Source organism: Lathamus discolor, chromosome Z (genome assembly GCF_037157495.1).
Source record: "Lathamus discolor isolate bLatDis1 chromosome Z, bLatDis1.hap1, whole genome shotgun sequence".
Classification (NCBI taxonomy): Eukaryota; Metazoa; Chordata; class Aves; order Psittaciformes; family Psittacidae; genus Lathamus; species Lathamus discolor.
The window spans coordinates 49,777,083-49,803,309 of NC_088909.1; the positions used below are offsets into that span (position 1 = coordinate 49,777,083).

The 26,227-nt window shown below is 41.6% G+C and overlaps 1 protein-coding gene across 5 annotated transcripts in view; it reads left to right on the forward strand.

Moving 5' to 3' along the window:
• The window catches only part of SEMA6A (semaphorin 6A), a 116,980-nt gene that overhangs the window by 68,046 nt on the left and 22,707 nt on the right, over positions 1–26,227 (forward strand). For 2 of the 5 annotated variants that reach the window (XM_065661902.1, XM_065661903.1), the window contains exons 8-18: positions 215–334; positions 1,341–1,429; positions 2,319–2,536; positions 5,395–5,526; positions 8,347–8,502; positions 9,901–10,077; positions 10,794–10,934; positions 11,038–11,118; positions 13,089–13,147; positions 14,966–14,986; positions 22,065–22,229. In XM_065661902.1, coding sequence (XP_065517974.1) covers positions 215–334; positions 1,341–1,429; positions 2,319–2,536; positions 5,395–5,526; positions 8,347–8,502; positions 9,901–10,077; positions 10,794–10,934; positions 11,038–11,118; positions 13,089–13,147; positions 14,966–14,986; positions 22,065–22,229 — 1,359 coding nt within the window. Of the gene's footprint in view, positions 1–214; positions 335–1,340; positions 1,430–2,318; positions 2,537–5,394; positions 5,527–8,346; positions 8,503–9,900; positions 10,078–10,793; positions 10,935–11,037; positions 11,119–13,088; positions 13,148–14,965; positions 14,987–15,118; positions 15,170–22,064; positions 22,230–26,227 lie in introns of all 5 variants that reach the window. The other 3 variants (XM_065661906.1, XM_065661904.1, XM_065661905.1) reach the window with 3 other exon arrangements.

Here is a 26,227-nt window from a genome sequence, read left to right on the forward strand (position 1 = left end):
TTCTCCCACAGCATTCCTCTGATATGACAGTTTTGGAAATTGGTGGCATGCTTGTTCAGTGCTCAGTCCCCTTTACCTAGCTGGATTTCTTCCCTTCATGTTCCTAAGGAGATTGTGATGATATTGTTTGCCCCATCTCATTTGACTGATGAGAGAAACTAATTACATTATTTCTAATGCACCTCCCCTCGTTTCTTCTTTCTTTCCTCCCCAGAGGGAAAGCTGTATTCTGCCACAGTGACCGACTTCCTTGCAATCGATGCAGTCATATACCGGAGCCTTGGAGACAGCCCAACTCTGCGGACAGTTAAGCATGACTCAAAGTGGCTGAAAGGTAGATAAACAAACAAAACAAAACGAGAAGCATCTCTGATGAGAGTCTTGTATTCCTGACAGACCTCTCTGTCATTTAATTTCACCAGTGCTTTCTGTTTGTCTCTCTCCTCCTTCTCCTGACCCCAAGTTACTGCACCTGACAGAAACTGTGAGCATGGTAGATCGCAATATATATTCCAGCAGCTTTCCAAGCTGAAATCCATCAGCTTACACCTGTTGGATGTAACGGTTGGAACTTGCAGATCTAGGTGTGCTTGAACTGTGTTAGAAAATATTCTTGCCCCCAGGAGAATGTTAGGTAACAGTCAAGGCTTCATGAAGCACAGAGGGTTTGTCCTGTAACATTAAGATTCATCAATAAAAATAAAATTATGGGAATATTGCACAAAGCCTTTCTTTTATGGTTCTTAGGGACTGTATAGCTGCCATTGAATTAGGCAATTTCTGTGCTCTAATGCCCTCATTGTTAAGAACGGTGCTGTTTAGCTTCATGTAGGCGTTACAAATATTTAGCATTTGGAATGATTTTAACAGTGAGCAAAGCCATAGTTTGAAGTCTTTTTCTGCGTGCAGAAATGTTTTGCCAGGTGTTGACTTTGTCCCGCTTTGCTTGCTGCTACAGTCATGTGTGGGCAGAAGCAGTTACATGGTTTGTTTTTCCCTCCACACACAGCCTGCATGCCATGAAGAGCACGGCTTGGACCCCTCAGGCATACCGCTATATATATTGCCTCTTTACCTTTCCTCATACTTCCACACAGGGCAGACGTATTAGTGGCAAACACTTTAACTACCTTGCGGTGATGTTGGCACAGACTTCTCCCCAGCTGTCCTCTCCCCAGACAGTGATTCTTCTGCACTGGTGATGTTGCTAGTTCTGAAATCTGAGCAAGCTTGAGCAAGCATTTCACCTTTGGGTGTTTAGTGTGAATGTATTCGGCTTCTCTTTGCATGCTATATGCTGCGCGCGGTGCCTAAATAGGATGTCTTGGGTTTTTTCCTAGAACCATACTTCGTCCAGGCGGTGGACTATGGCAATTACATTTACTTCTTCTTCCGAGAAATAGCAGTGGAGTACAACAGCATGGGAAAGGTAAGGGCAAAAATATTGCCTTGAATGACTTTGTCAGATTCAGGAGGAACAAAACATATGCTATTCTTGGACCAATGCTGTTAGGAGTGACCTTGAAATGAGAACCATAAATCATGATGACAAGGTCATCATTTTGAGAAGATTCCTATTGCTTAAGCCAAAAGGTTGGTTGGAGTGAAACATTTTACTGCCTTGAAAAGAAACAGGGTGGTTTCTTACAGTGGTAGTGTATACTGGAGTCTCTTTTCTAAAATCATAAAAAGAACAAGGCAAATGTAGGTAGTTCAGTTTAGTAGGAAATTGTTGAAAACAAACTCCAAAACAGGGAGATATTTTTCTGTAAGAAATCTGAATTGGAGTGCTGAATAAACAGGGTCAGGCATTCTGTGTTCTGCCATTCTGCAAAGAATAATTAAACACTTTCTGCATTTTTGCTAATTTCATAATAGCTTTCTGACTAAAGCAGTCGGAAGAGCTGACCAAGGTCACAAAGGTGGAAGGCAGGAATAAAAGCCCAGCGAGATCTGCATAGGTTTTAAGTGCTGAAAACACAAGAGTCAGAACAGGCAGCGTGGGTTGCAGGGATTGTGAATATAAAATGTGCTTTTGTTTGGGGAAATAGAAAGCTAAGCAGTTGGTATGGAAATGAGTTTTATATGGGTTGAGGACAGATCTCCTGAAGGATTTATGGCTGTATAGTAAATGCTACAGCCTTATCTTTTATAGCACACTGTTCCAAAGCTTAATTTTTCTCTGTTTCTTATTTGTCACAGATTATGGAAACGTGGGATTAAATGAAGCACCTTGTTGTAAAAGCAGAATTCCAACAAAATCTTTAGTTCAAACAAGCATTTAATTTTCTCCATTATTTTTGCTCTACTCCTTCTAGGTAGTTTTCCCAAGGGTGGCTCAGGTTTGCAAAAATGACATGGGAGGATCTCAGAGAGTGCTGGAAAAACAGTGGACTTCCTTTCTCAAGGCTCGTTTGAACTGCTCAGTTCCTGGCGATTCACACTTTTACTTTAACATACTCCAGGCAGTTACAGATGTTATCCATTTCAATGGTCGGGATGTTGTTTTAGCAACGTTCTCCACTCCATATAATAGGTAATAAGGACAATAACCTTTTACCTTCTACTTCCTTCATGTTTTGCTTTTCACTACAGTTTCTTTTTACTTTATGAAGGTACAAAAAGTGATTGCTCATACAATGTAATTATTATTTACCATGTTCATACCAGTAGTCTGTGTTTCATTTTAAGGTACCCTTGTACTGCTTACAGCATTTTATATCTGATAACTTAGAGCAGCTTTCAGCCATTTACTATCTGGACATGTTCCTTGGTCATACTTTCTTATACATGGGACTAATTCAGACCAGCCACCAAGAAGTTTTGCAGAATGTTATTCCAAAGAGAAAATATTATTATTATTTTTCTCACAAAGAGAGGACTAGGCCTGTGCTGTTTACATCTAACCCCCAAAGCCACATTACTACTTGTTCCCTTTATTTCATGTATCCCTACTGGTTCTTACATTTTCTCCTGGGAGAGCCAAGAACCTAAACCGTCCTGCCGGATGGGGCAGAGGGTCCCCAGAACATCTGAATTTCATTGTTCGTGTGGTTTTCCAAAAGCATCAGTTCATCTGCGAAGAATTTATTACCATTGCACATTATAACATGTTTCTCCAGAAGTTATTAGGAGAGTAACTGTATCTAATTATCGAGGTCTCCCAGAGAAGTTAAAAGAATAGTAGCACTCTAATTAAAAAATATATTGCTGTTTCACAAAGTAATGTTTGAGCTGAAAGGGGAACTTTATTGCTGAAATTCATCTGGTTTTGCTGTACACTCACCATGTCTTTTCAAGACTGACCTCAGTGAGGTCATGCACAGAACTGACTTCATATGGGAGTAAGCCCAGGCCTGTAATGCATAATGGCTGCTTTTGACATCAAACCGCTAGGAACTGCAGTGGAATAATTATGCCACCAATAGGGAATACAGAATTAAATTAGGATGATCTCTTTTTATGCAAACTAGCTTAATAAAATAAGTGAACAAACAGAGATTCAGCATCAGAAAATAGGTTGTATCTTAAGATTATCTCAAAACTGAGATTGTCCTCCCATTCTGATAGTATTTCCTGTGGTGTGTCATGAATAATAGTTTTCCCCACATTTAAAATCTAAGTACTTGGTGTTAAAATCAAGCTACTATTTTATAGGCTCCATTTTTTCTCAGATGTTGAAGATGACAGAAAGGTGCATAGGTTTGGAGGCACCTCATTAACAAACCTGCCTCTCATATAGACAGACCTCTTTCATTCCTCCCCTACTGCGAAAAAGCTGCAACAAATATCTTTGATCATTGGAACAAAGTTTCCTCTTAGGGTGAGCTGGAATAGGTTCCCCAGTCTAATCTAAAGTCACTCGGGACAGGAGCTGGTGACAGGTTGTAGTCCAGCGGTTGGGCAATGGCTTGGCCGTGAGCCACGGTACTCCATCCTTTTGGCATTATCACACTGTGGACCTGCAAAATGCCATCCTCAAGAGTGAAAGTTGTTGCAGTCTTCTCTGTGTAGTTATGGGTTGAGCACGGTTCTCAGTGCTTTTTGTTCTTTACACAACTCCTCAAGACTTTAGGGTTTGTTTTTCTTTCTTTAGGGCTTCAATTCAACAAAGTGCAAAATCATCTAGCTGGAGTGGGTCTTTTAGCTCGAGGTGTCTTTTAGGGTGAGGTCCTATGTGTGGCCAAATAGACCCTTCACCAACTCTTACATCAACATACGTGTGGCTGCCTCCATTTAAAACTCCTCTTGTGTAGTATCACATTAATATAGAGCTTTGAAGCTCCCTTCCATAAAAAGACACAATCTGTGGAGATCAAAGTAAGACTAATACTGTCTCCCTGCTTCTTGTTTTCTTCAGTAATAATCATTTTGAAACCTTTTAATATTTAAACAGTTATTTTATTATCAATTTATATACCTTTATGAATTTAATTTTATTCTCTCTAGCAGTATTATAGTTACTACAAATTTTCTTTGGTGTATATATTACCTAGTAGCTAAAAGCAAGATTGAAAGCCTCAGCCAGCTGGGTTCATGCTATTTACCTGATAAAATCAAGCAGTGAAAGTCGGACATAAATATAGTAGTTCGTGTTAAAAAAATGAAAGGTGGGTAGATGAATAGTTCATGCTTCCAAGTAACTGACCATGGGAAACCCCTGAGCCTTTTAGAAAGTATGTAGGTAAGGATATCATTAGGTTTAGGGATTTGCATGCAAATAAATAAAATAATAATAAATAATTAAATAAATAATGCAAATAATTTACAACTTTATGATCTAAAAATAAAATTGAATTTGCTTCTGTAAGCTCTTTACACCTCATTGAGTTAAACAAGTTCTTGAGCATAATTAACTCCTTTCTTCTGGGAAAACTTGGAGATCAGGCTGTGGGAGGATGGAGTAATAACGTGTAAATGCCAGGTCAGTGGTACATTGCAGCATTCTCCCAGTTTGAGCAGCACCAACTTCTGAGCTTTCTGCAGTGTATTTTGAAGCCATGACAGGGACTGTGAGAATTAATGCCACAAGATGTTGTGATTTACAAGAACTTGAATTTTCAAATAATGGGCTCTGAATGAGACTGGCTATTACTGCTTATGTATTGTCAGTGGTACCCAGAGTCTCACAGATTCTTTCCTTTCTTCAGGATTATTACAATTGCTTCTTATTGTAGAGGCTTTGCAACAAATTGTTCTAGAAGGAGCTGTCTGATGATTGGTGTATTTCAGGTTTTTCCTTGGGGCTGGCTTTTCCTGTCAATGCTCAGAGGTTACAGAGTTCAGGATTAAGTAGCCTCTTACAGGAAGTCTTCTATATAGCATGTTTTTCAGTCAAGATCTTATGCGTAACTGCAGAATCAGTAACAATTTATGGGAAATGTCACTTTGCAGCATCCCTGGCTCTGCAGTCTGTGCCTATGACATGCTTGACATTGCCAATGTATTTACTGGGAGATTCAAAGAACAAAAGTCTCCAGACTCAACATGGACACCAGTTCCTGATGAACGAGTGCCCAAGCCCAGGTATGTTTGATGTATAGTGATATTCTTCTATTCCTGCACACAAAAAAAGAGGGGTTTGATAATTTGAACAGCCTTGTAAGGTGCAGATACAGTTGAAAATACATGTAACAGTGAGTTAGGAGTTGAGTTGCATTTGGATGTAAGGTATGTGAGTGAGAATTTTTCTACTTTAGCAAGATTTGTGTAACATAAATCAAGCCAACATCAGATCCACTTGGTCAGAACAATCTTATCACCTAAGAGTGGTGTGTGTTACACACCTGTTGCAAATTGGTTCAGTAATAGATATCTTATTACAAAGCCTGCACCAGTTCTGTGGTTTGCTGTTCTGCAGCTAACATGCAATTAATGTGCCACAGAGGAAGCATCATGGGAACAAAAAAACAGCATTCCCTCAAAATGGAGATTCAGTTTACCTCATTCCTCCTATGAGTTATTTTCCCTGCTTCCACTTCCATCCTTTTTGCATGTGGCTCCTCTATTACACCCTCTTTGAATTTCCTACAAGTGCTCGTTTTGTACAGGTTGCTGTTGACAGCCACTTGTTAACTCATTTACACCAGTGGCATTTTGCTCTGAGAACATGATATGAATGTAGATGAAGCAAATTAATTTGTCTCAGTCAAGCTCTACCACTTTAATGTATGTTTTACATTGCTTGGGGTATCCTAAATAACTTCAGAAGAAAAAAATTACATGAAGCTTTTTGGTGGCAACTGAGTGTCTGCCTAAATCCTGATTTGGCCCATCATGTTTTAGAGTTGCCAAGTATAGTATTCCTGTGCTGTCTTTATTTTGAAGTTGTCACTCCAGAGAAGAGCCTGGAGATGACTGGAAAATCTGGTAACTTTTGTGTCTGTTTTGAGTCTGAGCCTTAGTAAGGCACCTGCTGGCACTGCTGCTGGATTTTCTTCTCCCTTTTGCAGTGTTTCAACAATTCATTGACACAATGGACTCCCTTGATAGCGCAGGGCTGCGTGAGGGCTCCAAGGTCATTTGGACCTTACTCAGAGAGTACTGGCAGGGAAGGGGGAAAGGAGAGAGAAATCTTCTCTTCTGGTGGGAAGGAAGAAGAGAGCACTGCATTAGAAGTTTGTGGAATAAGCCAATAGCAAGCTAACAGTTATGATGAAGACAGGAAAATACAGCTCCTTCTTAGCCACTGCTGAAGTGGTGAGCACTGTTTCATGTAACATTTGGCCATTAATCTGCTTACTAGAAATAATCATTACTTACAACTGATATTGAAATGCATGAGCCAAAAGACACCTTTGAAATAATAAGAGTTCTATTTGGGTATCTTTGTATGGTGCAGAAACATTAGTGCTCCTATTGATTGTAACATTTCTAAGAACCACATTGAGCCTTTCAGGGGCCTCACTTCCCTTTTTGGCTGAGATGCACAGGGTTTACTTGGTTTTATGTTTATTCAATTAAACCAGTTTTGAGATTAAAAAGAAGAATTAATCCTATCATGTGATTAGCATTTATGAGGAAATAGGCCTCCAGATTAGGTATACATAAACGATAGGGACCATGGTGCCAAGAGGCATAGGCTGTTCCCTAGAGTTCTCTGAGAATGTCACCTTATGAATCAGTGCCCTGGCAAGGACTGGTGATGCCCTTGGTTTCTCCTTCTCTACCTCTATTGCTGATTCTGTATGCAGTTACAAAACAACCAAAATACTGAAATCCAATTGAAACAACCAAAATATGGAAAGAAAAGCCACAGAGTCTCTACATGTAGTGCTTATTGTGCAGCTGTGTGGGACCAGTCCCACTGACCCAGCTAATCTCCTCCAGTCCTATGCTACCTTCCTACATAATATTTAGATACCTAAGGTTTGAATATTTATCTAAATCTAAGCGACAGATATGACAGAACCACTCTATATTTTGTTCAAGTTGGCATTATTCCATTCATGATAGTGGCTCTACCCACATCAAATCAGATGAAAATTGGACACTGCAGCATACTTCTGAGTGGGTAGTCCATCTTTTATCTTCCCATTTCACAGTGGCTCAAAGGCTTGAAGAATCATAATGCTTTATAAAATGGGAGCAAATGGACCTTTTGTTGGTGAAAATAACCCACAAAATATTAATAATCGGTGAATCATTTTGCTTCTTCCTGTATAGAGATGACCTCTCCAGAAAGAAAGGTTAATTTACCTGTGAAGAGCAGGGTGGATTTTAGGAAATAGGGTGAGCAGGTTCACATTTAAGTTGCCGAAGAATATTTAGATAACATTTTAGTGAAAGCCTCAATGTGTTACTGTATTTAAATTGTTTCATCCAAATTGAAAAAAGGGTAAAGCCTATGTTTACATGTGTGCTTGCTGGGTTGTCTTCTCCAATAGTCCACTTTCTACCTGACAGGACTGAAAGTGACTTTCTTTCACAGATGCTGAAAAGATCAACTTCCTTCTGTATGTTAGGGACTGCCTTTATTCCAGGAAAGAGCAGTCGACTAGGATAGTTACAGATCAGAAAGCCCCTTGTGCCTTGGCCCCATCAAGCCATGCACACATGCAGTGATTATGTTCCATGTCAGTGGATGAACTACAAACTGTGCGTGTCACACTCCTGCTAAAGAAATTTGTCTTTGTGCTTCTAGGTGACATGTTAAGTCCTTTTGAGTGGAGGATATAGCAGGATTTTAGGCCTTCCCTGAGGGGCTGAAAAAGTACACCAGACTTCTCAATCCCCCATTTAAATCCTTGTAATGCATGTCAGATTTCACTGAGGGCCTCATTACAACAGGAGATTTGCACTAGGCATCAAGTAAGTGTTCTGGCTTTACCTTCTTGTTTTGTTCAGGCCTGGTTGCTGTGCTGGCTCTGTGTCGTTAGAAAAATACATAACCTCTAACGAGTTCCCGGATGATACTCTGAACTTCATCAAAACACATCCTCTGATGGACGAGGCTGTACCTTCCATTGTCAATCGACCCTGGTTCCTGAGAACAATGGTCAGGTACGTACCTCTTGGGCTCATTGTAGCTGTAAGTCGTGCTGATAGTCTTGCTCAGAATACTCCTAAACTCTGTAAACATCCTTGGTGTGCTGGGCATGAATCCAAGTAGGAACAGTGGCAGCACTGAGCAGATGCTGCAGAACTCCCTGAGCAGCTTTCAAGATAGGAACAAACCTCAGTCCTTTCCAACCACACTGTGCTGAAACCGGATGTTGGAGGAAATGCTGTGAGGGGAAGGTTGACCCCGCCTGTTGGCTTATGGGTCAAGTGTTTGAGGCAGCTCGGTAGAAAACTTTGGGCAAGGATCAGCAGACAGCCCAGGGATATGTACACAGGATACAAATATGTCTGCCAGGATGTGTTCACAGGATATGAAGATTTCTGTCGGTTATGTACTGGTATGTTTTAATGTTTACAGAAGTGTACAGGCAGAAGTAATCACATAATCTGTATCCTTTCTATGGCAACAAGAGAAAAATAATAATGAAGGGATTTGAACAAAGACTCATAAATCAGCAAGCCTCAAGTACACCATCCCCTTCCAATCAAATACATTCCCACTCTTTGCTGTGGTCACCATACTACTTATGTACACTCCAGTTGTGAACAGAATAGAGTGACTAACTTTTGTGTATTTTCCTCACTCCCTCTGAACAAGGGTAGAGTTTTATGCCAGGTGCTGTTTAGCTTTGAAAGGGTATGACTTAGTTCTAGTAATGTATCTTCTGTCAGGTTTTTATGTCAGGTTCTATACCTCTAACCAAAGGTGAGAGTAGCAAGTTCTGTGGAACACTTTCCTTCGATCACCAGTACCAGATAACTGGTACCAAATCACCAGTACTCGGTTTCAACAAATTGTGTCATCCCAAGATTCAGTATCATCTCAGCAACCAACTCACTTAGTGGCAGTTGTGTGATTATTTTTAGTGAGGAAAAAGGCATTTCAGCTTTTCACTATTGCACTGGCACAGCTTTTCCTGCCAAGAAAGTTGGATGTAGATCAGTTATCATTATTGCTGCTTTTAATGTGACAGAGCTTGAAATTAAAATAGAAAATTCACTGTGCTAATTTTCTTTCCCTGCCTGAAGAACTCACCGGGCCAGTGCTTTGCTTTTGATTGGGATTATTCCTAAATGGCCCCGTTCAGCTTTCTGCAAACACTTCTGCTAGCTGTTGGACACATGGACTTGCCGGCAAACACACGAAAATTCGCCACCATTTGGTGGCCAAACTGGTACTGTCTGTGTTGACTTACAGGGTTATTCAGCTAGGAAAAGTGCTTAAATACTTTACATGGTTGCTAGAAGGCTACCACGCAGTTCTCTGAAACGGAAAATGTAATAAAATAAACAGCGATCTAATCCCAAGTGATGCAAAATGCCATGTTGCTATTCTAGATACCGCTTGACCAAAATTGCCGTGGACTCTGCTGCTGGGCCATATCAGAACTACACTGTGGTTTTCTTGGGATCAGAGAAGGGAATCATCTTGAAGTTTTTGGCACGGACAGGAAACAGTGGTTTCCTAAATGACAGCCTTTTCCTGGAGGAGATGAACATTTACAATCCTGAAAAGTGTGTATCTGACTTTTTGTACTTGTGTACGGGTGACTTTGAACTTCCAACTTCCCAGAGTAGGCTGTCCCATGAAAAGGGAAGTAGTTAGAGAAGCCAAGTTTTTTGAGTAATTTTAAATTGTTTGAGGAGGGGATGTCTGCTTATCAGTCTCTGCATGGCAAGAAGATTTTTTTTTTCCAGTACTTGTAGAAAACAGCCCATCCTATGTAGCAGTTGCTAGATAATTAAAAGTGAATTCTGCAAAGGAAGATTAATTTTCTAATCCTGTAAAAAATACCTGATTCCTCTCCAAACAACTCAACAACCAGCAAGCTGCTCTCCAAGGAAAATTTCCTGCATTTCAACCTTCCTCAAATATGCCTAAGGGGGCTTTGAAGTGGGCCATAATCATGCAGAAATTTCAGCTACTTTGAGTGCTGGAGAAGAATAAACACAAAAATATGAAGGGCCCTTCAGAAAGCTTGTCTGGTGTGCCGTCTCTCTCCACTTCTTATTCCCCCGTCCCATGTATTTTTAATACTCACTTTTATGTGTATCAGTGGCTCTAGTGGCTATATTGTGTGTTCTTTTCCTTGCCGTACTCAATTCTGCCATTCTTGGGTTGTTCTGCAGGAGCTTTTGGGGTTGATTTGTTTTACTATTTAGTTTGAGGAATCATTAAGTTTTCATCTGGTTTCCCAACAGACCTCATTTGAAACTTCTTTTTGTATCAGGTGCAGCTATGACGGCGTGGAGGACAAGCGGATTGTGGGCATGCAGCTTGACAAGCCCAGCAGTGCACTGTATGTCGCCTTCTCCACTTGTGTCATCAAGGTTCCCCTGGGACGTTGCGAGCGTCATGGCAAATGCAAAAAGTACGTGTTTTCAGGTGGCTGTCAGTACATGTTTTCTTGACACTGCGGCCATGGGGAAGGCAGGAGCACTCATGAATGCCACCTTATGATTTTCTTTCTCAAGGGCCTGCATAGCATCCAGAGACCCGTATTGCGGATGGATGAAGGAGAGCGGGGTGTGCACACAGCTGGTCCTTGGCTCCAAGTGAGTAAGGGCTCTGGCTGAACGGGACGTGAAGGTCTGGCAGTGGCGCCGGGCAGTCTTGGGCAGAGCTATGTGAAACATGGAGCTCTTAGGAAAGGAAAAATGTGGGAAGTATTTGTTTCTACCTTATTTGCATTCAACCCTGAAATGTCTCACAAAGTTTTCTGATGTGAACTCTCAGTTGATTGGTAACTGCTGAAGGAGGAGGAGGAAGAAAATGAAAGAGCTGTACTAAGGTTGTGTGTTATTGAAAGGAGGGAACTGGATGGGTATATCTGGACCAGCCCACGCTGGAGCCATCACAGCTGATTAAAGAGGCAATAGAATCCAAATTAAATTACCGAAGCAATTTGTCCATTGAAAACAAAACCAGTCCTTCTAATTTACTGTGCATTACTAAGAGGAATCAGAGCACAGTAAGAGCTTGAAGCAGATTGAGAGAAGTGCTGGATCTCCCCTTCCTTAACCATGGAATTTAATTACAATAATGAAAGTCTGTGAAGATTTGTTTAAATACGGTTACTAAAGCCTTCTTGCAGGGAGCTGATCCCCTTCAGAGATATCATTTCTTGGCCACATCTGACACACCTCATGCTTTCCCACTCTAAGGTGCAGCTATACTTCCTCAGGGTAGTGGTGCAAGTGTAGCACAACATCACACAACCTCAACAGCCCCACTGCTCTCCCCACTTAACCCTGCTCCTGAATGGGTCTTCAGTATGTAATGGATGAGTTAACTATTCCTGTGCTTGTGTCTTGCTCTTAATTTCCTAATTGAACTGAAATGGTTTTGTCCACTGGGCATGCTATAGCTATTTTATTTTTTTTATATGCTTTACTGTGAGCGTGTGGACTGTTCCTGACTGGACATTCGGTAGAATAATGTTAAAATTGACCTGTGTCCATAGCAGGTTTTCTCAGTATTCCCAAAATGCTTGAGTCTTTTTGCACTTCGATGGCATGTTGTAGGGAACTTACATACCTTACTATAAAAGCAGCTTCCATGTTTATCAATAGATCCATGGAGACTGAGGCAGCATAATTTGCAGTGGTGCATTCCAGAGGTGAGCAAGGCAGGTCGCTCACCATCCAGTGCGTAACACTTAGGAAAGGGATCCAGCTCAGCCAAGAAGGTATCTAAGGAACTTGTAAACTAGCCAACAGTTGGCAGAGATGTTAGGTGCCCTCCTGGAGTAGGTGACACTTGAGCAGGAGTTTTAAGAGCATGGAGTTGGGAATGAGGTGCCTGCAAGGATAATTATGCCTCAAGGGCAGGATCCTAACTAAGGCAGACAAGGGCTTGTTTTGGACGTTTTCCAAGGCTCTTGTCATTCATCTTTAATTGTACAGGAAGTTGGAAGAACAGCTTCACTAGTTATCCAAAATCACAGGCAGAGGTTAGCAGTGTAAATTGGGCATGCCAGCTAGAATAGCCTGTGAGTGTTTTTCAAAAAAGACCCTTGAGTTCAGTGGAATGGCATCAGTGGACTGGTACTTACGCCTTGCATCCTCATCCAGCGCAGTACCTAAGTGACTGTTCAAACACAGGTCGTCTTTCCCCAGCACACCACCCACCGAATGGGTCACCTTCCTTCTCACATCAAGTATCAGTGCACCTTGTCTACTATATGGGCAAGTTAAGGTAGTACCGTAGTTGCTCCTGATATTATAATTTATGATAGAGTTAAGAGCTTAAAAGGTTTTAATCTGTTCACCTGCCTTGACAGCAAGGCATACAGTGGATTTTTAAAGAGTAATAATATAAAGAAGAGGCATTATCAGAAGCCAAGAAATCATTAAGTAATGATAAATAGCTCTGTGTTGCAATTTTTCAGCCTTTTTGTGGAGGTTCCAAAGAAATAGCCAGTTTTATGGCAGGGCTTTATTTCAGTTGAACATTTGATAATTTCTTTCTGGTCATGCCTGCAACTGTTGTTATTCATACTGTTTTGTATTTTCCTATTATTTAGACTGGCATTTGAACAGGACGTAGAACATGGCAATACAGATGGACTGGGTGACTGCCAAAGTAAGCAAATCTTTTACCCTCTATTTACCATGTGTCGCAGCATTCTTCTGAATGCCTCAAATCACCATTACCTGTTGGACGTTCTTTGGTAGCAATATGTAAGCCACAACAGGGACAGCAATGACAGCTAATGATACAGGTTCAGAAGAGGAATGGTTGTTTAAATGTATATAAGGAAAATTGCCCCGTTGGTGTGATTTATGCAAACACCAGACTTCAAAGCAGTTATGTAGTGAGAAAACCCCAGTTCTAGAGGATATTGATTGTAGCAATGACATAATGAGTTGGGTGTTCATTGTTTTTGTTACGCATCGTAGTTGGGTTGTTTATGTAGCTGCACAAGAAGCGGATTGTTTTTTTCATGTAGAATGTGACTTGTACTACATTCCCATGAAGGACAGGGAGAGAGTGAAATATATCTTCAGCTTTGGATCCACATCAAGAAGTGGCAACTACTTACTTTGTGAACTTTAGTGGATTTTACACGCAGGCTGCACAACATAGCGGTATTAAGAGCCAGTCACTATTGACCCTGCCTAAGAAATTTTAATGGTAAACCTTAGGTACTGACAGCTTGACTTGGAGGCTTAAACACAGTCTTTAAACATTTACATTTTTCACTGAGGTGCTTAAAAGTGTACAGCTTGCACTGCATGCAAAGAAACCTTACATGCTGGTTTCTCAACCTTCAGGAATACCAACGTCTGTGTTCAGGGCAGCTCTTGTTCTTGCCAAGTGTAATACTGAGCCCCGAATATTATTTATAAACCTTATGAAATCAAGAATCGCATTCTTTTCAGTGCAGTTTGCACTGATGCCTGTACATGCAATAAAACTGCGGAAGGTGAGGAAGTAATGTACAGTGAGAGAGTCATTACTTTTTGGAATACAGAACAAAATAATGGAGGGCTAGAATGTGCCGTGGGATACAGTGCTGGCCAGCTGCTCTGGAGAAAGACAGAGCCTTCTCATGGCTTGTGCATCCTTGTTCAAGAGCCACTTACTACTGTGGTCACTGTGCTTGGAGGAATACAAGGATTCAGCCTCTGTATGCCCTCCCTTCATCTCAGGTACACATTCCTCTGCCCTAAGACAGGGTTATGTAGGCTGTCTCAAAGTTTTTTGAAGGAGGTGCACACGATAGTCCCTCCTGTTCTCCCTTAGTGCTGTTAGCACCAAAATTAGGTCAGTTCCTAGCAACTTTGCCCTTTCAGACAGTTCTGCTCTCCTTGGGCAAATAGGTTAGACAAAAGTGCAGGGTACCTAATATCAGTTAAATATAAAATAAAGGTAGGAAATTATTCAGAAACAGCACATTGTGCTCATGGAGAGACGTCTGTTTCTGTGCAGAGAGAACAAAGCCTATACCCTGCCTAAATCCCCCTTTAGCCCTGAATGATGCATTGAACCTTGACACTGCAAAGGCGTAGATTTCATTCCCTGATAACCCAGCTGATCTTACTACTTCATGTGGTCTTGGGTCATTCGAGTTTCATCCTCACTGACTCCCACTGCTGGCTGCATCACTTGTGTTGCCTTGTGATAGATAAAAACTTGATCTTACAAAGAAAGCCGTGGCAGGGAGGACATTTGCCTTCCTAGTTGGTTTCCCTTGCACAGGGCTGGCCATGAACACTTTCAGAGCCAGACATTGTTTTTAGGTATGTCTGAATATTAGTTTTGCCTGGGTCATTAGGGTACTAATCACATACTTATAAGTATCAGCTGTAGGATAGAAGATTGCTAGCAGCAAAAGAGTAAAAAATAAAAAAAAAAGAGAGAAAAATAATGATTTTTCCCCTGTTATTTGTCTTTCAGATTCCTTCGTAGCCCTGAATGGTAAGGAAGTTCTTAGTTTCATTATTTACTGACAGCAAACCCATTTTGGAGGAATCAGTTTTTACTAAAATCTTAAGTATTTTCATACTTTCGTTCTGCTTAATGTTTCTTCCCAATTTATTTTGTTCATAGACATCTCAACAGCTTCACCTGATTATGAAATGTCTTACGACACAGTGTATGGTCAGTTTATGGGTGTTTTTAAAAATTCCTCCTGATCCTTGTCTTACCTAGTAGTTTCTGTACTCAAATAGTCATTGCCCTTTAATACTTGTTTTGTCTTGGTCTGAGGGCCTGATTCACTAATCACAACTAGGATTGAGTCATACCTTTTGATTTTCAATCCATCTTTTCTTGTCTTCCCTCAAAATTATCTCCATTGAATTGAAATAAGATTTGGCCTGTTTTAATGGGGTATGAGCAGACATTAAGAGCATGCTTCATCTGAACACTCAGAGAAAGGAACACCTGGGTGCAATGATGCATCCTACCTATTTGCCAGGAAAAACAAGATAGCAGCTTCCCATTCATGTTTCGTCATGAGGCTGGTGTCATGACTGCTGCAGCAGTCAGAGATACCTCAGGGAAAGGGGCAGAACTGTCCCTGGGTTACAGAAAGATCTCTCAGAAGGAAAATTAACCTGTTAAACATGTGAGCTGAGACTGGGTTATGCCTTGACTCCTGCAGGGCACTGCTAGGGTGAGTCATTTCTGTTACCCAAGCTCACAGTATCTGATCTGTAAACAAAAAAAAAGGGTTTCACGTAGCAAATTAAATTACCTGAGCTGAAGAGGAGCATTTCTGCAAGACTAGAGTAGCAGTTTCCCATGAGGCAGCTGTTAATCTGTGCTCATAGTACTTTCCACTACTTTGTTCTGTATATTTGGAAGTGGATTACTCTAGTACTTGGAGTGCAGAATAAATGTCTTCATGAGGAATTATTGCAAAATAAATAATCACTTTAAATTCAAACCTAGACTATATTGCAGTAGTTTGTCTTTATATACATCCTGCACACAGACAAGTACTCACAGGCTAAGAGGATACATGGTATTGCTCCCAGTGAAGTCAATGGAGAATTTCCATGTGGAATGGGAGCTTGCTTGTAAAGTTGTTTTCAGGCTGTAAAAGGCTAGCAGTTCACCAGCGGTAGGGCAAATCCACGATATGTTTGGCTGGATGTAGCAAGAGGTAGGTTAGCATGCAGTTACTATGAACATTTAATAGAGCCTTTCATCTCATGCCTGCAAAACATGTAGGTACAAACCAGAACCAATGACAGCTCACTACAGTGGAATATAAATAACTGGAGGCACAGTAATGCTGTTCAGCATTTGTAAAAGTAAAATCAAATTCGCCATGTTCTTTATTACCGGGAAATGGAAAACGTGCAGGTGAAACTTGTTTGAAAGTATGATAATGAAAACCAGTGAAGGGAATGTACAAAATCAAAGACAAGATGTGTGGAAGACTCATGGTTTCATCTGCATATACAGCTTGTACTTTCTTTCATTTGAAAATTGTATTTCCAATGCACAAACCAGTAATTAATAGTAATAATTAAATTCGTACTGCTGAATGTAAAGATAAAGAAAATGGCCTTTGCGTAGTGCTGATGTGCTGTCAGAAATGTTCTAGATTTCCTGCTTCTAAGCACATTTGTAGGCTGAACAGTTACATCTGTGGGGCTGTGGCTGTTGATCCCATCAGCTACTGTATTAGCTGGGACTTCAGCAATAGCTGATATTTTAATATGACCAGGAAATCTGAAAAGTTATTCAAGTGAGCAGCGGAGTGAAAAAAGCTGGGAGTACAGGTAAAAAGGGAGTCCATTTTACTGTCCAGGCAAGACAGACTCCGGGAATTAACCCATCTCTTTGAGCAGGACCCTGCTGGCAGATGCAGTGGAGAAATGCAAACCCGACATTAGCATTGGTTCCCACTTATGCCCTGTCTTTCACAGATGACTTCACTGACCCTCCTCAGGTACATCCTGATAAAGTGGTCTTTAGGCAAGTCAGCTCTTCCTTTTAGGGGTTTATTGAAAATACCCATTCTGATATTATTGCAGGGGTTTTTTTTTTCACCTACCATGCCAAAATATGAAAGGAAATGTGCTAGTCACCTCTACATATCTTCCACATAAGGAGTGTATAAAATTACAGCATGAGGTAGTAAACCAGTCTCAGTAAACATGCTCATGTTTGGTAACTGTAGTGACTGCTCTGAATCTTTTTCTTGAGAAAATGAAAATTTTATCAGTGGTGCATTTTTACTGAGTACAGTTAAATGCATAAGCAAATGATATTTCTTGATAGATTAAACCTCAGCATTCTGGGATATACCGGAATAGTAACAAGTGAATGCTCAGGGTGCTTTTGGACCCAGTAGACTAAATGTATCTAAAGGCATTTGAAACACCAGTTGCAAATAGATGTCATAAGGCCTGATTCCCTTGATTTACTCTGCTGTAAATCAGTTTACTTCAACAGGCTTAGGCTTAGTCCTGATCTGTGGCAGTATGAATGAAAGGAGAATCAAGCCCTTAATCTTTGTATTCTTGTCGTCAGCCTCCTCCTGAATTTGGCAGGTGGGCTCCCTTTTCTGGGGCAGTCTCATGTAATGGGTTGTAAACAAGTAAAGTGTAAAGTCCACACAGATGACTGCTCAAGTGCATCCCTTTTGAAACCCAAGGAGAAGATAGCAGGCTGAAAGTCTGGCTGCAGAACATCAGAGAGAAATGATGCAAGAACCGCATATTTAAACAAGGAGATTAGGCTAGATTCTTCTGCAAAATTTCAAGCAGCCTGAATTACCTTTCAAAACATCAATTCTTAGTGAATTGGGCCCTTATTTTACCCCCTAGACATAGTCCTTTCTCCCTCTGTAGTATTGATTTAGCCTTTCCTTCTAATTGTCTGATTAGGTTGCTACAGCTGTTAATAGGATAGTGTGCAGACATCTTAACCTCTGAGATCCTAATGACTTGCACATATTAGAGCAACTATCAAATATGTATTGAATACCTGTCTTTGTTTTAAACCTGAAAAAACCTCCTTATATTTTACAAGTACACTTCAGAATGAGCTATAGTTACAGAAGTGCAGCCCTTCTGAATCATTATCCATGCCTGTAGACACTAAGTGCTTTTACTCTCCTTCTGTTACTTGATTACAGTACTCCAAATGAAAAGTTTTTTCCAAATAATGGAAGCACGTAAACCAGTTGGGCTTTTTTTTTTTTGAGTGTCTGTTTTGATTTCCACATGTTTGCTTTAAACACGTGAGTTTGAAAAGCACCGTCTCTGCAGGTTTTCAGGTGGTTTGTTTTAAAACAGAGGCAGAATTGTTCATTAGATGTTTAGGTATTAACCAATATTAACATAGAGGTCCTGGGCACACCTCAAAATTTTAAACTCTCTTTAAATTGCAGGAAAGCTTATTTACACAGGTAAAAATGGTATAGTGGAAAAAAAAAGGCTCATTACGTGTTGCAAACTATACAACACATTGTAAAGGTTTAATAATGGTTGTGTGTGAAAGGGCCAGGACTGCATTGTCTGCCACTTCAGTCTTTTCTCTGTTTATAAGAGAAACTTAACTAGCTCGTGCATTTGTGGTGCCACTGTGCTCAGAGGTGAAGTTCACCCAGCGGTACTGGCTGTAAGGGCACTTACAGGACACAGTGATTCCGCTTATGGGGACAGCCACTGTCCAATAGTAAGTGTTTGCAGAATACTTCTCTAACACAAGTGGGACAGGCTGTCAAGGTCTAATCTACTCCTGCTTTGTTTCCCCAAAGTCAGGTGGAAGAAAGGTTGTCTTGGTTCGGTGTGAAAGGTTGTTTCTCAGTGTGTACTAGACTAACACATTAGTAACAGAGTGAATAGACTGATTTCTTGTGTTTGTGTGAAACCCTTCTCTACCTAACGACCATCTGGTACACATCAGTATCTTCACAAAGCCTTAGCTTTCCATTACAAAGAAGTTTTCTGTGTATTTGCAGCATATGGTTCAGGAATTTTTTTTATTTTTTTTTTCCCAGAAAATGTGTCCCTTTGGCATATATTTCCTCTAGATTACTGTATTAAGGAATGTTTTTCTTTAACCGTACTTAATGGCTTTTGCTTAGAATTCCCCCTTTAAGCACACCTAAAGTGCAAGTGTCTGGGCAAAGATATATATGAGTATATAAATGCATATCAAACACAGGCATAAAACATGATTGCTACTTGGCAAGATTTTCTTCTCTTTTGCCTCCTTATCAAGCTACAACTAATTGCTTTCGTATGTTGCATGCAGCACTTTTTGCAGGCTGACCAATATTGTACACATAATTGTGGTTGCTGAATGGGGTATTAACTTGGAGACTTGGAGAACCCCATGAATGCTGGCACTGTGGTTTAGTCCTCAGGGAAAAGAAGACATAGGAATCTCATGATTTCCATTTTCTGGCCTGTTCTCTGTCTAGTTATTTCTCTTATTTCTTGGGGATGAGCATAGGAGTTGACAAGCGTAAAATGGTGCAGAGTTGAACGCTTTCACGCTCCAGCGTATTCTTGCTTCAAGAGGGCACATCTTTTCAGTTGCTGTACCTCTACCTGTCCTTTTGGAAATAAACAGCCCTGCTGCAGGACTGCTGCAGAGCAGGCGGCACGTTTGGATCAGAGTGTGTCGCCCATCTAAATGTGTGTTACCAATGTTCCCAGCCATGCTGTGGCTTATGGAAACCTTTTAGAAGTGGATAATGTTTGGCTTCTGTTCTCTATTTGAGTAACATTAAAAGCTCTTCAACAAAATGCAGCCTCTGATTTGCTGTGTTAAAGAAAGATGGCTGGGAGAAACCACAGTACCTATCGTGAGAGGTAAAAATTAATCCAGTGCCCTTGTCAGTATATGCCTTCAGCCTGAGGTCCAGAGCTAAACTGTGTTAATGATTAGCTGTAGTAGCCAAAGGTTGGCTTCGTGGTGAGAACACTGTGAATTTGACCAATTTTTTCTGCCAAGTATACCAGTCACAGGAGTTAGTTGTCTCTATGTTCTATGCAAAACACTGTCCAAAGTGCTGCTATATGTATTTGTGTGCAGTAAATTAAAAGGGCTCCTCAAAAATATACAGATGAGCAGACATTTTCTTCCTGTAAGATCATTAATATTCAGCGGGACTTATTTAAAACAGAAGTTGCAGCCTTTTTGCTGACTTCATCAGTAGTTCAACCCCATGAAGGTGGTGAAAGGGATGGATAAAACAAAGCACGTGGGTGCCTGTAAAAGCTTGACAACATTGGTGGCCAACATTTAGATTTTTGATCGAGGGAGAGAAACTGGGTTTATCAGCTCCCTCTTGTGCATCTGAGAGCTGGGTCTGAATGGCTTTAGAAGCCATTTAAAGCAGCCTTTTTGAGATGCAACATCCAAAAGCTTTGTGCTTATCCAGTGACTGTTTAAAATAAGCTACAGAAGCACAGTCTCTAACTGCCCAGTTCTGTGACTTCTCTGTGAGGCTTTAAATTTGGGCTCCTTGTGTTGCTCTGCCTCAGTGAGTCTCAAGTTATTTTTCTGAGCAGTGAAACAATGTCAAGAGAAGGAGGCAGGAGAGGGTCACTGCTTGGGCAATCTGTAGCCTGGTGATTACTCCTCTCCAAGGAGTCACATCTAACGAAGGAAAATTAATTTTCTGGGCTGTGAAGAAGGAGGCAGGAGAAAGGAGGGCTGCTGTCAGTCTGTCCAGTGTTATCCGAAGAGTTAAGCATTATCTGCCATTCTGTCTTGTGAATAATCCACTTCTCTTAGTTTTTGTTTGAGCATGTTTCAGAAACCCCTTCCGATGGTGTCTTTCACGAAGGTAGGAAAGGGAAGTTACTCCACATCAAATTAACTAGGCCCAAAGCTCCTTGAGTCTCACTGAAAATAATTCATTTGGAAACATGTGCCAGAAGGGAACTTTCAGAGACATGCGCGGTTTTGAGGTCAAAATGTTGTGGTATGGATGGAGTTCTGGTGTCTCCATCCCAATAGCGGCAGAGCAGCCCAAGCCACTGGGAAGTCCAGGTTGGAGCCATCTTTCAGAGATGGTAGGCTCCACGCAATCCAAGCATTTTGGGTGCTGGAATACTTCTCAGGATCCAGCAGCGAAAGACGTGTGAGCCTACAAACATGGCTCTACCCCAGCCAAATCACTGGTAAAACTGTGTGGTGTTTCCACCAGGGCATGTCCTATGAGTGTGGTGTTTGTTGGGATGTGTTTGATAGGGAAGGAACTTCTCAGCCTTATTCAGGACAACAGTAACAATGTCTAGAGTAGCTGTAATGGAAAAAAGGTGTGCGAGACCTCTGTCCAGTAGCTGCAGTAGCTGCTGGAGTCGTGGGTTCTGGGCAGGTCCATTCACCGTCTCTCTGAGCAGAAATGATGTTTGGCTTCATGCTTGGCTCAGAGCCAGTTGGTTCTGTGAGCTCAGACAGAACCAATGGCAAGGGTGCACACAGGTGCAAGTGGCTGCTGGGCCCTGCACATCTCTTATCCAGAGGGCAATGCTGCAGTACAAGCACGCTGATGCCTGTCAGTCCTTCATTCCCCTGGGAGCGTGGGACAGAGAGCCACTGCTGTCACCATTTTATAGCCCTTCTGGCATTCCCCTTCTCTTTCAGCCATATTAGAAGTTATTCCGTTTCAAATTGGTTTTAAAATTGCTTTTTAACTAAGCCAGGACTAGACACATGGGCTGACATTTCAGCATCAGTCAGACGTGTATAAATCTAGACGGAGGTTGCTTGACTCAGATGAAGTGTGCTCACCCTCTTTCACATGCATATAACTCTGTTGAATAAAAGAACACAACCGCCAGCTCAGTGGCAGCTGAAGGTGTGCACGCGCCTTTTAACACCCTGATCTGGAAGGTTCGAGTTCCATTTCCTTAAGGCCATGCTTTGAAGGACTTTGGAAACACTGCTCAGCCTAAGAAAAGAAGTTCACCCATCACCAAAACAAAGCAGTATGTGCGTTCCTGAGTGTGGGAAGATAGCATGGTAAGTGACTAATGAGACTTGTCTTCCCTACCTGTATTTATAATGTAAACAGGACACTCCAGTTCCCTAGTCCCAAGCACCACCACTTCCGACTCTCACGCTCGACAGGGTTATGATGCTAGGGGACGCATGCTGGATTGGAAGGATCCGCTTGGTTCATCTGAAAATACAGATCCATATGTGGCAGTTTCATCCCATAATCATCAAGACAAGAAGGGTAAGGCCTTGGAAATGACGTCCTGTGGTGAGGAGCATGGTGGGGGGAGGACTAAAGTGTAACTGCTTCCAGCTGGCTCGGAGTAACATGTAATGAAACTCCTGTGCTATAATTAAAAGCTTATCGTAAAGCCTGAAACTAAACAGCCAATCTCAGTCCCAGTCCTAGATAATTCACTGCCTGAGGAAACCACACAAAACAAACAGAAGTGTATGCCTTTGCAGAGCGTGTTTTGCATGTGTACAGGAAGGAGGGAAACAGTGGGGATTTAGCTCTCTTTAAACTTGATCTGCCCTGTTCTTTGGCAGAGGAAGATCTATAGCTTCCCATTGATCTTAAGGGTGTGTTTTTATATTGCCTTTTTGTCTGAATCCTCAGGGCACCACAGCATATCTTGGCTGATTTTACATCATTTTCACCCCTTAATAACAGATAAGAGATACTGAAAGTCTGCTCTAGTTTACCCACTGAAGTAAAACTGACAGTAGTTCTAGACATTAGCCCTAAGTCCTGCTCCAGTGAGACTAGAGCATCAAATACCTTTGAGAGTAGGGGCTGAGGTCATCATTAGCTGAGGTGACTGCTGGTGGAGAGAGATTCTGTGTTGCATTTTTAAAGTATCAAAAGGTTGGAGCTAGGTGTCACTTCACAGTGTTCAACCCTGTGCTGAAGGACCCTTGGGTCTAGTACAAGTGACAGCCCTGTGCTTTGGCCTCCAGTCCCCCTTTGCTATACATACACAGAATTAGGCAGAGAATTGCCAAAAACTTGCCACTTGGACTTGCTTAGAGAAGGTTTTCTGCTATGTGAGGATGGTGTTGCCTCCTCATTCCATCTTGGCCCTCCGTAGTTATCCCATCTGCTTTTAATCTGTGTCTCAAAAGAAGTTAAAATTGTTCCTTTGTAAATACAGGACTTAGGTTCAAGTAGCTCCACTGCCTAGAGAGATCTGAGTCCTTGTTACTCTTCTCCAGGGTGTTCTTAGGTAGTTTATTTTGAATCTCTTTCCCTGTTGAAGATATATCACTCTGTATGGACTAATTAAGTACTCAGTGGGCCTGAAGAAGGATGGGAATGAGCAAAACTCACTTGCTGAGTGGTTAGGGCACTCACCAGGGGCAAGAACACACATGAGCTTCAGTCCTTTCTGCTATGAATACTTGATATAAAACACTTAAAATATTAATTGAAATGTGGATTCTGGTCTCTATTGTTCATGCATTTTACATGAAAAACTCATTAGACAAAAGCATCAGCTGTTCCTAGAGAAGCTACTGGAATGCCAGACCTGCTGCTTTGCCTTGTCTGCCCAAACTAGTAGGTTACTAACTCTCATTCCTTCCCTTCCATCTGACCCAGTGAATCTTGAATTCTCTGCACTGGCCATGGAGACTTTGAGCAGGGAGTGGTGAGCCTCTTAACATCACAGAACAGTTTTCAGCAGAGCTGCATGAACAGCCGGCAGCAGTTTGAACCCAGACTGTGAACTCAGTGCCTGCTATTCACAACAGCTCCAGATACACAGTGCCTCCCACGGTCCTGGGACATCCTGGATGTCTCACTGAATTCCCGAGGGTTGACCTCAAAGAACCTGCATGGTTCCTACCCATGAAGGCAATGGGCGTCACCTGGCTGGCCCAGCAGAGACAAAGCCTGAAACTCTCTTCCAGTTGAGGAGGCTAGTCAAATTAGGTAGGAGATGTAGTAAAATTTCTGAAGATGCCATAGCAAGCATTAATCTAGTAGCCTTGGCTTTTAGGCTTAATTGACAGGAAATGGAATATGAAGATTTTAATTCCCTCAGGCAGAGGATGCAGACTTGTCTCACACCTCCCAGCAATTAGCTTTTCCTATAAGAAGGGGAAGACTGCCATTTGCATTTCTTCCTTCAGCTGGGTTTTAGAAGTGGCCCCTGTTTGAACAGTTTTTGTCAGAGCTTGATCCTGTAGATATCTGGGGGGATTAAAAGTAAATCTAAAGCAAAAAAGGTGAATTTCTAGAACCCGACAGGCTTACATGTGGGTTAAACACAGAACCTCTCTACACCCGCAGACCTGTGAGCTGCTGAGCCTCAGCAGAGGAAAAACTTCAGACAGCTGCCAAACTCAAATTCAAAATCATAACTTAGGGTGCAAGTGACTGAGAGTGCTGAAGGTGAAAGCTCAGATTCATATTCCTACTCAATATTCCTACTTAAGGTCAGTTTGAGATAATTGTCCTCATTTTTTTAATTCCTTATCCTTTGCTCTCCAGCAGTAGAAGGGCTATTTAGAAAAAGTTATCTTTGGGTATCAGATATATAGAGGAGGGAAGGCAGATAAACCTGCATGCCCTTCTAAAGATGGCATGTGATTTACCTAGCAGTCCTTTTTCTTCTCAGCAATAAATCAGTGATAATGCTGACAGCCAGAAAAATACAGATACTTTATTTTTCTGTCCACTCTGTTAGTAACATCTGGTATCCAAAAATGCTTGAGGTGAGAGGACATTTCTTAGAAAGTCCATTGTTCCCTCTTTTGAAATCGAGTGGCATCTTTCTTTCCTCTACCATGAGAGGAGGGGATCTCATTAAGTGGATTTAAGGAAGGGGAAAGGGAAGGGGAAAGGGAAGGGAAAGGGAAAGGGAAGGGGAAAGGGAAGGGAAAGGGAAAAGGAAGGGAAAGAGAAGGAAAGAGAAAGGGAAAGGAAGGGTAAGGGCAGGAAAGGGAAAGAGAAGGAAAGAGAAAGGGAAAGGAAGGGTAAGGGCGGGAAACGGAAAGGAAAGGAAAGGAAAGGAAAGGAAAGGGAAAGGAAAGGAAAGGAAAGGAAAGGAAAGGAAAGGAAAGGAAAGGAAAGGAAAGGAAAGGAAAGGAAAGGAAAGGAAAGGAAAGGAAAGGAAAGGAAAGGAAAGGAAAGGAAAGGAAAGGAAAGGAAAGGAAAGGAAAGGAAAGGAAAGGAAAGGAAAGGAAAGGAAAGGAGAGGAGAAAGGAGAGGGAAGGAAGGGAAGGGAAGGGAAGGGAAGGGAAGGGGAAGGGAAGGAAGGGAATGGGAAGGGAAGGGAAGGGAAGGGAAGGGAAGGGAAGGGAAGGGAAGGGAAGGGAAGGGAAGGGAAGGGAAGGGAAGGGAAGGGAAGGGAAGGGAAGGGAAAGGGAAAGGGAAAAGGAAAGGGAAAGGAAAGGAAAGGAAAGGAAAGGAAAGGAAAGGAAAGGAAAGGAAAGGAAAGGAAAGGAAAGGAAAGGAAAGGAAAGGAAAGGAAAGGAAAGGAAAGGAAAGGAAAGGAAAGGAAAGGAAAGGAAAGGAAAGGAAAGGAAAGGAAAGGAAAGGAAAGGGAAAGGAAAGGAAAAAGGAAAGGGGAAAGGGGAAAGGGGAAAGGGGAAAGGGGAAAGGGGAAAGGGGAAAGGGGAAAGGGGAAAGGGGAAAGGGGAAAGGGGAAAGGAAAGGAAAGGAAAGGAAAGGAAAGGAAAAGGAAAGGAAAGGAAAGGAAAGGAAAGGAAAGGAAAGGAAAGGAAAGGAAAGGAAAGGAAAGGAAAGGAAAGGAAAGGAAAGGAAAGGAAAGGAAAGGAAAGGAAAGGAAAGGAAAGGAAAGGAAAGGAAAGGAAAGGAAAGGGAGAAAAGGAAAAGGAGAAAAGGAGACAGGGCAGTGACATCAGAAACACAGACAGTGAAATATCTGGCCCTTTATGTACCCAGAGGAATGCAGAGACGCATGCATTTTAATGGCACTATTTGTTATGTGTGGGTCCCTACTTCACAAATCTTTCGCGAAGCAATGCTTAATAGATGGAAAGCTAGCTCTTAAAAGCATCTTGTATGCCAGTAGAAGCTTTCAGAAAAGTGTGCATTGAAAATATTAATAAATGTATAGCTGTTGGATTCTCATCATTTTCACCTCAGCTCTCTGACTGATGAAGCTTACATTCAATAGTTCCCTCCCCAGGGAGAGATGGTTACCAAAGAGCCTTATTAGCACTTGACAGGGTCATTTAAATATCATGCATTCTTTGGTGCCTAATTATGAA